The sequence below is a fragment of the Triticum urartu genome, chromosome 3, assembly GCF_003073215.2.
Source record: "Triticum urartu cultivar G1812 chromosome 3, Tu2.1, whole genome shotgun sequence".
In the NCBI taxonomy this organism is placed as follows: domain Eukaryota; kingdom Viridiplantae; phylum Streptophyta; class Magnoliopsida; order Poales; family Poaceae; genus Triticum; species Triticum urartu.
Window position 1 is genome coordinate 580791248 of NC_053024.1, and position 14283 is coordinate 580805530.

Here is a 14283-nt window from a genome sequence, read left to right on the forward strand (position 1 = left end):
TCCTTGGAGGAAGGGGCAAGGGCTGCGCCTCCCCCTCTCCCTTGGCCCTATAATATAGTGGGGAAAAAGGAGGAGCAAACCAATCTAAGGCCTGGCGCCTCCCTCTCCCTCCCGTGACACATCTACCTCCTCCCGCAGCGCTTAGCGAAGCCCTGTTGGAATCCCGCTACTTCCACCACGCCGTCGTGCTGCTGGATCTCCATCAACCTCTCCCTCCTCCTTGCTGGATCAAGGCATGGGAGACGTCTCCGTTCCGTACGTGTGTTGAACGCGGAGGTGCCGTCCGTTCGGCGCTAGGATCATCGGTGATTTGAATCACGACGAGTACGACTCCATCAACCCCGTTCTCTTGAACGCTTCCGCGCGCGATCTACAAGGGTATGTAGATCCTCTCCTTCCCCTCGTTGCTAGTCTCTCCATAGATAGATCTTGGTGACACATAGGAAAATTTTGAATTTCTGCTACGTTCCCCAACAAGATCCTCCCAAGTGTAAATGCTGTTGGGTGCTAACTGATTCAGCCACGCTCTGGCCGAGCCTTCTAACATGAGAGGCAGGTGCTTCATGGCTACCTCATCGTTCCCACCGCCAATCTGGACAGCCACTCGGTAATCTTCGAGCCAAGTATCGGGCTTGGACTCACCGGTGAACTTACTAACTCCAGTCGCCAACCTAAAGTTGGGAGGAATTACAGCGGCTCTGATGGCTCGACTGAAACACTCCGGCCCTGAAACATGTACTCTGCTACTGGTAGGCGCATCTCTGTCGTGGCCTTCTCGGTGAGCTCTATTCCTGTCGACCAAACCTTGAACGAGAATGGATCTCGCATCAAAGCCTGGTTCCCTGGGGTCGATCAGAATCCCCCGCCCAACATTATGAGGGCGTCTGTCCGCCTGCTGTTGAGGCACATACGATCCACTCCTCGGGAGAGGGGTTGGCACTCGACGTCGATCATCACGATCGAATCGGTGATCATACTGCTCATTCCTTCTGTACTGATCATGCCGGTCTCCACGTCCCTCACGCCTCAGAGGCGATCTTGGGCTGTGAGCCGACTAGACTGTATCTGCTGCAACGGATCGACTGTGGATCCTGTTCCGCGACTGAGAAACAGCAGAATTCTGGTCTCCCGCTGCCCGGAGCAACGCTCTGATTTGCAACAAGCCTCTACCAGCCTCTGACTGGGAGGGCTGAATCGACTCTGCTATACGAGCCGCAGCCGCCAAATTCTGAATCGGAGTACGATATACCTGCGGGGGCGGAAAGAGCTGACGTCGACTGGATTCTGGAACCCGTTGTCGCGCACGCTTGTCGAGTGCTCGCTGGAGGTTCTCCAGTCGAGTGCGCTCAGCCAAGTTTGCCAAGCGCGCGTCCTCTAAGGCTCGGGCCTCGGGGGTTTCTCCAACGATAGGAGTGTGGAGTGCATCCATGTTCCGGTGGCGAAGTTCCTCCCGCTGCAACGATGTGAGAGGCTCGGGGAGATACTCCTCGTGAGGACGCGACGGGTCACCCCCATCCGCGCCTCCGTCAGTGCGGGGGAAACCGGGAGGACTGTGTGGCCCATCGATCACCAGAACCTCTGCAGCTGGGTCACTGCTGTCGCATTCGGATGCGGTCTCTGTGGAGCTAGTCGACAGGTCGAACAGGCCGTAGAGGGATTCATCGGGCTCGATTGCCGCGACTTGTGGGGTGGCCGACTGGCGGGCCACCGCATGCCTCACCCACCTCTGAAGCCTCGACCGACCAGAGCGCTTGCGTCGGCGAGAAACAGGGTGGGGAGATGCCACGGGAGCCGACCGATACTGGGTCGACGGCTGCCGCAGGAGGACACCACGGACGCATGCGCGAAAGTGCGTCGCCCCGCGGACAGGGAGCGCGTCGACGTCGAGTGGAGCCTCCGGAAGCCAAGCGGAGTCGTCGGCGATGAACGTGAGCGTGCCGAGACGGATCTCGCGGCCCTCCACCAAAGCTCTGCCCGAAACCATGATCAAGGAGATCGGAAAAAAATCGCAACTTCTCAAACTAGGCGCTAAGACTCCTCGCCCCACGGTGGGCGCCAACTGTCATGGTTCTAACTCTGACAGTGATATAGGGGGTAAGTATGGAGAGGCGAGGTCTTAGCTATGGAGAGGTTGTAAAGACGCAAGGTTTACAAGTTCAGGCCCTTCTCGGAGGAAGTAACAGCCCTACGTCTCGGTGCCCGGAGGCGGTCGACTGGATTATGTGTGTATGAGTTACAGAGGTGCGAACCCTTGTCTCGGAGGAGGGGGTGGCTTATATAGAGTGCGCCAGGAACCCGGCCAGCCCACGTTACGAAGGGTTCAATGTACATTAAGGCAGGGCGTTTCTGGTAACGCTAGTAATAAAGTGCTATGATGACCATAAAAGCTACTTAATGACCGACCGTTAGCGTGCGGGGCGCCTTTAGGTCTCCTGGCCGTTGAGTGGTTGGGTCTCGGTCGAGTGATGCTTCTTGGTCGAGTGTCTTCAAGTCTGTCGAGTGGGACACCTTCAAGTCGATTGAAAGATGATTTCTTCTAGAGATGTCCTTGGGTAGGGCAGTTAGGACTGGTCCATGACCCTACCCTAGGTTCATAGCTTCATCAGTACCTATGGGTAGTGATTTGTTTTATTATACTAACGGATCTCACAAAATTGTTTGTTAAGTTTTGTGTGGATGAAGTGTTCAAAGAACGAGGAGTTACCGATATGAGAAGAATAAGAAGAGGCAAGAGCTCAAGCTTGGGGATGCCCAAGGCACCCCAAGTAAATATTTCAAGGATACTCAAGCATCTAAGCTTGGAGATGCCCCGATTGGCATCCCATCTTTCTTCTCCAAACAATTATCGGTATACCTTGGTTTTTGTTTTGTTCACATGACATGCGTATTTTGTGTTTATTTTTCCTTTATTTTCCTTTATGATCCATGCTAGTATGTGATAGCCCTTCATTGATTTGTAGAATGCTCTTTGTGCTTCACTTAAATTCTCTGAGTATGGCTTTATAGAATGTTCTTTGTGCTTCACTTAAATCTTTTGAGTATAACTTTATACAATACTTCGTGTACTTAACTTATATATTTTGAGCTTGGATATTGGTAAATTTATATTATTTGTAGAATGCTCTATGAACTTCACTTATATCTTTTAGAGTATAAATAAAATGATTATCGAAATTGGGCTTGGAAGAGTATCATTTGAATATCATGCCTAGCTAAAACGGCATTAAAGAAAAGTGCTTGTTGGGAGACAACCCAACATTTATCCTTACTGTTTTTGTGTGCTAACATGATTAAGCTACTGTATTAATAATTTTTTATAGCTTTTGTTTTAATAAAGTGCCAAGTAAGATTTTTGGGATAGCTTACGGTGATACTTGATTTGATCTTGCTGAAAAACAGAAACTTTTGCGCTCATTGCCAGAATTGTAATAAATCATAGAAGCGTGATTTTGATCTGAATTTTTTAAACAGGATTGATATATAAATTTCCTGGGTTTTCCTATTTTTTCAGAATTTTTGGAGTAGCAGAAGTATGGTTGTTGTTCAGATCATTACAAACTGTTCTATTTCTAGCAGATTCTGTTTTCAATGCATAGTTTGCTTGTTTTCTAGTTTCTATGGCTTATATTGCTCAATGTAAATTGTAGAAATGAAATGGTACAGTAGGCATTGTGTGAGAACAATTATGAATCTTGCCTTTGACAGTAGCAAAGTGAATGATTTACTCTTTATCATAATAACCCATCTCACGAAGTCCAGTTAAGTTTTGTGTGATTAAAGTTTTCAAGTTTTGGGTGAGATATCGATACGAGGAGAATAAGGAGTGGAAAAACCCTAAGCTTGGGGATGCCCAAGGCACCCCAATGTAATATTCAAGGAGGACTCAAGCACCTAAGCTTGGGGATGCCCCGGAAGGCATCCCTATTTCGTCTTCAAAACCATCGGTATACCTTACTCGGAGCTATATTTTTATTCGTCACATGATATGTGTTTTGTTTGAAGCGTATTTTCATTTTACTTGCTGTTTGAATAAAGTCATTGGATCTGAAATCTTGAAAAACAGAGAGTCCTCCCATGGCTAGTTAATTATTTGACTACTCATTGTCCTTCACTTATATCTTTTTGGAGTACTTTATCATTTACTCACGTGCTTCACTTATATCCTATGAGTAAATGGGTGAATGAATTGAATATCATAGATCTAAAATTTTATATGATTCATATGCTTATCCCATGGGGAGTAATGACTTCACTTATAAAAAGTATAGGTGGTAAAATTTATTGAAAGTTAGCAAACTCAACATCGGTCACTTGGACAATTCATGAAAGAATATTGAAGAAAGAGAGATTTCACATATAAATATACTATCTTGGACATCTTTTATAATTGTGAGCACTTGTTAAAATATGACATGTTACAAAGTTGACGTTGTACAAGGAAGACAACACAATGAGTTATGTTTTCTTATATCCAAATATAAGTTATATTGTCATGGAACATCCAACATGTTGAGATTGCCTTTCCCCATCATGCTAGCCAAATTCTTTGCACCAAGTTGGGATACTACTTGTAATTCCAAACATCCCTTAAACCAGTTTTGCCATGAGAGTCCACCATACCTATCTATGGATTGAGTAAGATCCTTCAAATAAGTTTTCATCAGTGCAAACAATAAAAATTGCTCTCTAAATATGTATGATCTATTAGTGTGAAGTAAATAAGCTTTATACGAACTTGTGATATGGAATAAATAAAAACGACGGACTGCATAATAAAGGTCTTTATCACAAGCGGCAACATAAAGTGACATTATTTTGCATTAAGATTCTGTGCATCCAACCATAAAAGCGCATGACAACCTCTGCTTCCCTCTGCGAAGGGTCTATCTTTTACTTTTATCTTCTACCCTTATACAAGAGTCATGGTGATCATCACCTTTCCTTTTTACACTTTTTTCTTTGGCAAGCACTATGTGTTGGAGTGATCCGGATATTTATATCCACTCGGATGTAGGTTTTCATAGAGTATTATTGTTGACATTACCCTTGAGGTAAAAGGTTGGGAGATGAAACTATAAGCCCCTATCTTTCTCTGTGTCCGCTTGAAACTTTGAACCCATAAATATCACGTGAGTGTTAGCAATTGTGAAATATTAAATGATAGTTGAGTATGTGGAATTTGCTAAATCAAAGCTCTTACATAGACCCTTCCTGAAAATAAGATGAATTGCAATTGTTTGATGACTAAGAACATGGTTTGTTAATTTTCAAGAAAGTTTATGGTCCATAGTTTAACATGTGAATAGCTCGTTACTTGATCATGAGAAGTTTTATGAAGATGAGCTACTATTTATAATAAAGAATAATGCTAGAAAAGGTGCTTGGAACTTTCATTGATCAAACTTGTGCATTTGATAGCATTCACACTTCATAAATTATTTCTTTCATCATTTGCCTACTCGAGAACGAGCAGGAATTAAGCTTGGGGATGCTGATACGTCTTCAACGTATCTATAATTTATGAAGTATTCATGCCATGTTTACAACAATTCTATATGATTTTGGTATGATTTGATTAGAACTAACTCAGACTGACGTTGTTTTCAGCAAAACTACAGTGGTGGTGTTTTTGTACAGAAATAAAAGTTCTCGAAACGAGTTGAAAATTAACAAAGAATTTTTCTAGAAAATATAAAATACTGGAAGAAAAATATATGGAAGAAGAGTCCTAGGCTAACCACAAGGGTGGAGGGCGCCCCCACCCCCCTAGGGCACGCCCTCCGACCTTGTGATCGCCTCGTGAGGCCCCCTGACATGAAACCGACGCCAACCCCTCCTATAAATCCTAAAACCCCCAGAACAAAAGAGAGATCGGAAGTACCGCCGCTGTAAGCCTCTGTAGCCACGAAAAACCAATCTAGGCCCTTTCTGGCACCCTGCCGGAGGGGGCCATCATCACCGGTGGCCATGGAGGAGAATCCCGGAGAGGCCATCATCGCCATGGAGGCCAAGAACTAGAGGGAGAACCTTTCCGCATCTAGGGGGAAGGCCATGAATGAGGAAGCACAAGGGGGAGATCCTGTCCCCCTCTCTCTCGGTGGTGCCGTAGTGCCATCGGGGAACCATCATCGCGGTGATCGTCTTCATCAACATCACCATCATCATCACCATCCGCATCTCTTTTACGCGGTCCACTCTCCCGCACCCCGCTGTAATCCCCTACTTGAACATGGTGCTTTAGGCCACATATTATGATACAATGATGTGTTCCCATCCTATGATGTTTTGAGTAGATTTATTTTGTCCTTTGGGTTGATTGATGATATATATATTGGTTTGAGTTGTATGTGTTTACTCTGGTGTTGTCCTATGGTGCCTTCCATGCCGCGCACACGTGGGGGATTCCCGCTATAGGGTGTTGCAATACGTTAATGATTCGCTTATAGTGGGTTGCTAGAGTGATAGAAGTTTAAACCCGAGTAAGGGGTTGTTGCATATGAGATAAAGGGTACTTGATACTTTAATGCTATGGTTGGTTTTACCTTAATGATCTTTAGTAGTTGCGGATGCTTGCTAGAGTCCCAATCATAAGTGCATATGATCCAAGAAGAGAAAGTATGTTAGCTTATGCCTCTCCCTCATATGAAATTGCAATAATGATTACCGATCTTGTTAACAATTGCCTAGGACAATTCCGCACACCGACCCATCATTATTCCACACTCGCTATTTATAATATATATTATTATATTCCAACTTTATGATAACAACACCTACTTTTATATTTTAGTTTTTTGATATCATGCAAAGTTACCCTCTTCATACCCACAACGTAATTTTATTTCTCGTTTGTAGTTGAAAGCAAACGTTCAGTGTACGTAGAGTCGTATTAGTGGCAGATAGGACTTGAGAGAATATTGATCTTACCTTTAGCTCCTTGTGGGTTCGACACTCCATACTTATCATTTCCACCTTTGGAAATTGCTACGATGATTCCTTGCACTTGGGATTATTAATTAACTAAGCAATATAGTGAAAACCCCATCTTTTTATTCTTGATGGCAACAATGCAATACGTGTCTCGCTACCCCTACTTTGTCACTAGGTGAAATCACGCAAAATTGAACCCAAAGTTAAGCACCTCTCCCATTGTAAGAAAACCAATCTAATTGGCCAAATCAAATTGATAATTCGAAGAGAATTACAAAGATATTAAATTATGCATAAAAGAACTGAGAGAAGATTCAAATAATATTTATAGATAAGCTGATCATAAATTCACAATTCATCGGATCTCGACAAACACACCGCAAAAGAAGATTACATTGGATAGATCTCCAAGAACATCGAGGAGAACGTGGTATTGAGAATCAAAGAGAGAGAAGAAGCCATCTAGCTACTAGCTATGGACTCGTAGGTATGAGGTAAACTACTCACGCTTTTTCGGAAGGGCAATGGAGTTGATGTAGAAACCCTTCGTGATCGATTCTCCCTCCTGCAGGATGCCAGGAAAGGCCCAAGATGGGATCTCACGAGAACAGAAGGTTGTGGCGGTGAAAAAGTGTTTTCGTGAATGCCTCTGGTGGTTTTGGAATATATGTGAATTTATAGGAGAAAGATGTAGGTCAGGGGAGTCCCGAGGGCCCCACAAGGTAGGGGCACCCCCCCTAGGGCGCGCCTCCCACCCTTGCCACCGCCTTGTGGCTCTTCTGACTTGGACTCCAAGTCCCCTGGGTGTCTTCTAGTCTAAGAAAAATTATCGTGAAGTTTTATTCCGTTTGGACTCCGTATGGTATTCCTTTTCTGCGAGGCTCAAACGTTGGGAAACGTTGCATGAAAAACAAAAAAAAATCTACGCACACACAATGATCTATCCATGGAGATGCATAGCAATGAGGGGGGAGTATGTCCTTGTACCCTCGTAGACCGAAAGCGAAAGAGTTTGACAACGCGATTGATGTAGTTGAACTTTCTTCGCGCTCCATCGATCGAGTACCGAACGTACGACACCTCCGAGTTCTCACACGAGGTTCTCCTCTCAGCCTGCGCTCTTCTTGAACGCGATGCCACCATGCACCGGCTCCTCCTTTCAGCTTGTATGCAACCAGAGGAACTCTACGATCTTCCGGAACCTCCATAACCTCAAAGAAAGTCTCCACTTCATATAACCAATCTAGGCACCCTTCAATATCAACATTTACATTAAAACTTGGGATCTCAGCTTTCATCCTTGTATGTATCTCTTGCATATGTAGGATTGGGTGCTCTCCGATATGCGTAGAGATTTGGTTCTTCAAGGGCATCATCATATTCTTCATCTTCAAAAACTTCAACATAAATTGGCCTTCTTGAAGCACATTGAACAACCTTTTGTTATGGCGGTCTTGCTCCAAGATTACCTCTCCTTCTTCTTTGATGAACATCTTCTTCTTCTTTAGATGAATCTCCTTCATTGGTAGCAGGGGACACCTTTTTTATCATCTAAACCAGCTGGTCAAATCTCCGATTAAGATCTTCACGCAGCTCTTTGATTTGTTGTTCTGCAACATCCATCCTCTTCTCCAATTGCTCCATTGCTTGCTGCAGCTTGCTCTCGAAGAGGACAACAAGAACTAGTATGGATCAACGAGGCTCTGGTACCACCTGAAACAGCACAAAGGTTGTGGAGGAGCAACTCCACCTTACTGCTACAATGTGTACAACACAAGTGTTGAAGGAACAACTTCAACATGCTGCACTAGATATCGCTCTAGTAGCGAATGTAGGCTGATATGGCAGCAAGAGTTCAATCCAGAACTCCTAGAGCACAAGATCTACTCCATGATCTTAGATAAGAACAACAAGTTCTATTATAGGTAGTGGGTACATAGTTAGGTTACAAAGTAGAGGTGAGGACCTCTATTTATAGGGCTTTGGGAAGCCTTCACATACTTCTACTTATAACTGGAATACTTTAGAAAATATTACTTAGGATTCACCATTCTACTCACAGCTACTTATAAGCTACTTATAACTAGAGAACTCTAGAAACAGCAGGTAGGGTAGAAAAGAAAAGAAAAGAAACACTACACTAGAGTGGAAGCATCTAGAAGTAGCCAAACAAATCTGACATACGATTTTTTTTCATCTAGTGTTCCTCACCACTCCACCACTAGATCCGGCATCTACAAGGCAATCCCTGCCGGTTCCCTTCCAGAACACCACCCCGAAGCTGCATCCCCGCCCGCACCCGACATTGCACCCCCACCAGCTGCAAAGTCGACCTCAACACTGGTTGCTTCTTCCCCAAGGTCCTCCCATGGCAACCATGGTGAATCTACTGTACATGTAAATGGGTAATATTTTTGCACATGTTTGCAGATGTTTCAATTGTGATTATTGCTGTGTCCATGTGACTTATGTATACATTGTTAGTTTGATATATGATTGTGCCTATGCAAAAGTTCAGTTAGTGTGTTATGTGTATTGTTCTGTTCATATGATCTGTGCATAGACAATTCATAAGAGCTTCTGATTTGTGTATACACAAGTTACATGAGCTTCTGATTTGTGCATACACAAGTCACATGAGCTTCATATGATTTCTGCATAGATGAGTACCAAAGTGACATGCATTTTCTTAGAGAAAAATCGAGCATGGCAAAGTGTTCAAGTTGCTAGAAAAATAAAGGTCAATTGAACTTTATTACTCCTTATTAGGTTGCCATACTTTTGTTTCTTGACTACCAACCTTGCAGAGCTCAATATGTATGTATGGCAAAGTGTTCAAGTTGCTAGAAAAATAAAGTTGGGCATCATAATTTTAATTTATATATAACATCACCTTCTTGGCCGGTAGGGGTTTAGGGTGCAACTTTTGTACATCCAGATCTGATAAATTCTTAGTGCTAGTAAGTTCTTTTTGTATCAAAGAAGGGTTTCCCCCTCCGAATTCCATTAAGGGAAACCAAGCAGCAAGCTGCAAGTCATGAGAACTACAAACACAAATGAAAAACGCAGCAAACAGCTAACTTACGAAGCCCAAAGTAATAAGATCCAGCATCCAACGTAGGAGTTAAGCCCTCTAAACAAAAGCCAACAGGAGGGAGGCGCACAACAGGAGTGTCACCTAAGCAAAACAGGCATCAACAAGCAGACTAGACCTATTACAAGGAGATCAACGCCTGTGGAGACAAATCCGCACCACCAAAGCAGCCTCAGGCTTGAATCCTCACAATGTTGATCCTCATTGATAAAGAGAAGCAGCTTTGAAGTCATGGAGAATGAAAATAGGACCCTGGCTCGAGCCCATCTAGTGATTAAAGGTAAAGTGCTTCGGTACATTGGTGCAGGGGAATGCGTACCTATGCCTTTTAACTACCTTGGGGAGAGCGGACTCGCTGATGACCCTCCTTGGGAAACAAATGAAGTGGGTGGATTGGAGTTCGTCTCCGCCAATTAGAGATACGGTGCTGACCCAAGCTGAGTGAGTGAAGGCTCCGGCTTGACGTACTAGCTGTTTGCTATCAAATCCTTGTGATGCCCTATAAACCTCACTTGCCACCTGTTCGAGAAGTCTTGACCCCAGCTCCAGCATTCTTCTTGCTTGGTCCTTTGTCTGTAAAATAGACCAAGAAGTAATCCAGTATGTCATAGACTGAACAAGATTCATATGATCATTACATTTTTTGCCATCAAATATAACAGCACTGCGACATTTCCAAACAGTCCACATCAAAGAACCCACGCCAATCATAGCAAGTTTCTGATCATTTTTAGCAAAAAAATTTAATCCACCTACCAAACCAGTTCACACCTGGGCACAGATCGAAGATTAAATTAATTAAACTCCGCAGAAGAGAGGCAACAGAGCATGAAAAAAAAACAAATGGTCTACAGATTCATCTTTACCACACAAAAACATTCTTTGGGCCCTTTCCACCACCTCTTGAGCAGAGAATCTTTTGTTAAGTAAACATAACATGTGGTCCAAAATATATTAAGCTACCATTATTTGTGACTGTTTGCTTCTTTTATCACTTCATGGTTGATACAGGAAGAAGTTTCCTGCCAAGATGCAGTTTCTACTCTCAGTGGCCAATGAACAATGCCACAGATCCACGAGTGTTACAAGTTTCAAATGGGCAGATGTTAACTTGTCTGCAGTTGCTAAAATCCCCTCAAGGCCAACTCTTCTACACACCAACCGAATCCCGTGGTAGAGAAGCAGGATCGGCCCCAATGGAGTTTGAGCGCAGTTATTCTGAATTATATGTCTTGTTGTTATTCTGAAATATATAACTTGTCTTAACTGGGATAATTTGCGATCATTCAAAAAACAAAGCACATAAAACTCTCTGTACTAGAGGTCACAAATAACAAGGGCCATGGTGATAACACAGTATGTGGTTGTAGGACTGGACATATTTTTTTACTCACCCAGAATCGGACTATGGCTGTACATTTCTCTATAATAACAATTACGCACAGCTAACCAGGGATATATAAGGCCCTTCCCAATGCTCCACCTTGTACAGGTGCTAAGCCTTCCACGTAGGCAAAAAATCTGATGTGGCAAGTTATTTAAGAGGAGAAAGATGAGTGTGGTGACCCCAGGAAGATCCAATGCTAAGCGCGTGAACCTAGGCAAAACATTTTAAAGAAAGGAGCCCACCAACACATGAAGAGCTTTAGTTGTTAAATCATTAAATGAAGCAAGCTTAGCAACCATAAGCTAAGCACCTATGCATTGGGGAGTATAGTTGCTAAGCTATTTAATGTGCTTAGCACCTCATCTAAGCACCAATGCATTGGCAGCAGCCTAAGTGATTCACAAGGGAACTACGTACCACCAGAAGAAGTTGAAGCTTCACGAGCAGCTTTGCGATCATCCCAAGCCTTCAAGACGCCTTGAATGCGCTCCCAGCTCAGCTTGTCTTCCTCATGCCTAGCCTTAAGAACACCAGTGAGCTTCCTTATCTCGTCTTGGAGCTTGGCCACGTCACTCTTTCTTTTCTTTTCTTCAGCTTGATTCCTCTGCATGAGAGTTGCTATCTGCTGCTTGTACGCGGCTTCATCTTCGTTCTTCTTTCGAAGCTGCTCCTGCAAAAGAGCGTTGGCCTGCCTCTCCTTGACAAGCTCCTCCTCCAAGTGAGCTCTGGACTGGGCTTCTTGGTCAAGCTGCTCCATCAACTGATCTGAAACCAGAAACAAAGTAAGCATAGAGGAAGGGGATCGGATCAGGAGGCAACGGCGGCGGCGGGATGGGGGGGGAGGGGCTAGACCTAAATCCCCTGATCTCCTCCTCCTCGTTTAATTCCCCTGATCCAATCACAACGAACCACCCAGAAATAAATCGCCGGGAAATCCGCCCGCGCAGGAAAATGAAACGAGAAGGAACAACCCTGGCCCGGAGCCGCCACACGGCGCGGCGCGGCGGGCCTGTCTAGGTGGTCGGCGGCGGGCGTACCTTGGGGCCTCGGAGGACGGCGGCGCCTAGGGTTTGCGGTCGTGTCCAGTGGCGAAGACAAGGGGGACGGACGAGCTGAGATGGGTTTGGGTTGGAGGGGTTGGGGAGAAGTGGGAGCGAAGGGAAGGAGAGAGGCGACACGTCGGGCACAAGTACTAGTAGGGCAGGGCAGCAAATCGGGGGCGATATGAGTTGGAATTACCGACGAAATAAGCAACCGGAAATCTCGACTGCTAATCCCCAACCGATTTCGATTTAATTTAATTTGATTTAGTTCCGACTAGGAGAGAGAGAAAGACCGAGAAAAAAATTAGGACCGGTCTAGCGAGCGGCCAGCTGCTCGCTACAGTTTGCGAGCAGCCGGCCTAAAATTGCAAGTTTTGGTTCTTAATAATCTATAAATAACAATTACTTTTTTTAGCATCAGTACAAACACAAGCGCTCATATACACGCGCATACACTCATCCCTATGAACGCACACACGCACACCCTACCCCTATGAGCACCTCCGAGAGACTGAGCCGGCATATCATCTTGAGATTTACGAAGTCACCGTATGCGCCTTGTCGTCGACGAGAACGTCTCCTCTCACTGAAAGTGCATCGCCGGAAATCCTAAAATAAATCCAGGAACAATGCGAGCACCAGGATTTCAACCCTGGTGGGTTGGGGATACCACTGTCCACCTAACCAACTCAATCACACGTTGATTCGCAATAGCAATTACCTAGTGTGTGCCTTTTTTGTCAGTTAGTGGATGTTTTTGTTAGCATTAAATGCGTACAGCAAATACGTACAGACTAATCTGTAAAACACATTTATTTTCGCCTCTTAAATCTTTAAAAAGTCATATCTTTTAAACAACACGTTGGAATTCAGATCCGTTTTCACCTTTGGATTCATCGCGGCGAGATCTTCGAAACTAGATCCCGCATGGGTATGTTTCGACAAATTTTTTTGATCCAACTTTTGTGCTATATGGTGCAACTAAAGTACTGCATTGTGCAACTAGAATACATTGACGTGCCAACTGAGTATATGTGTGTAACTAGTCCTGCCAACTAAATATGAATGCGTGTGCAACTAGTGTCCTGCCAACTAAACATCAATGTGTGTGCAACTAGACTATATTACAAGCCAACTAAGCATATGTGTGTGCAACTAGTCTTCCTGCCAACTAAACATCAATGTGTGTGCAACTAGACTATGTTACAAGCCAACTAAACATCAATGTGTGTGCAACTAGACTATGTTACAAGCCAACTAAACATCAATGTGTGTGCAACTAGACTATATTATAATCTATAACAATTCATATGCGACTATGCGGACCAGATTGTGCAACTCTGTGGCCATGCATGTGCCAACTAGAACTACTATGTGTGCAATTACCACTACTGTGGGTGCAGCTCCAAAAAACTGGGTTTGAAAAAAATTGCACCATGCAGTACTAAACTTGCACAAAGCAGTACTGAAGTTGCACAATATAGCGCCAAAGTTGGCATAAAAAAATTTCGTTGAAACATACTCATGGGGGATCTAGTTTCAAAGATCTCGCCGCAAAGAATTCAATAGTGAAGACGGATCTAAATTCCGACGCGCGGTTTGAAAGATATGGTTTTTTAAAAATTTGGAAAACCAAAATAATTGTACGTGAAGCTGTTTCTTTCAAATTGGACTAATCAGTATGAATACATTAAATACTGATAACGACATGCACTAACAGACAAAAATACAACCCATGCATGGCAAGAAAGCTCTGAAGGAAATATGCCCTAGAGGCAATAATAAAGTTATTATTTATTTCCTTATGTCATGATAAATGTTTATTATTC

At 43.9% G+C, this 14283-nt stretch overlaps 1 protein-coding gene across 1 annotated transcript; it reads right to left on the minus strand.

The window, feature by feature from the left end:
• Nucleotides 1-9990: 9990 nt before the first annotated feature.
• Nucleotides 9991-12612, minus strand: LOC125545135. Its single transcript, XM_048709012.1, has 3 exons — nucleotides 12449-12612; nucleotides 11829-12171; nucleotides 9991-10597 (listed from the first exon to the last, which is right to left on the minus strand). The coding sequence occupies exons 2-3, from the start codon at nucleotides 12166-12168 to the stop codon at nucleotides 10533-10535; spliced, it is 405 nt and encodes a 134-aa protein (XP_048564969.1). The 5' UTR covers nucleotides 12169-12171; nucleotides 12449-12612; the 3' UTR covers nucleotides 9991-10532.
• Nucleotides 12613-14283: the final 1671 nt, after the last annotated feature.

Excerpts from the sequence above, each read along its gene's own strand:
- LOC125545135 (XM_048709012.1), bottom strand. The coding sequence starts at position 12,168 with ATGGAGCAGCTTGACCAAGAAGCCCAGTCCAGAGCTCACTTGGAGGAG. Across the intron at positions 10,598-11,828 it reads AGCTTCAACTTCTTCTGGTG|ACAAAGGACCAAGCAAGAAG; the intron begins GTACGTAGTTCC and ends TCTATTTTACAG.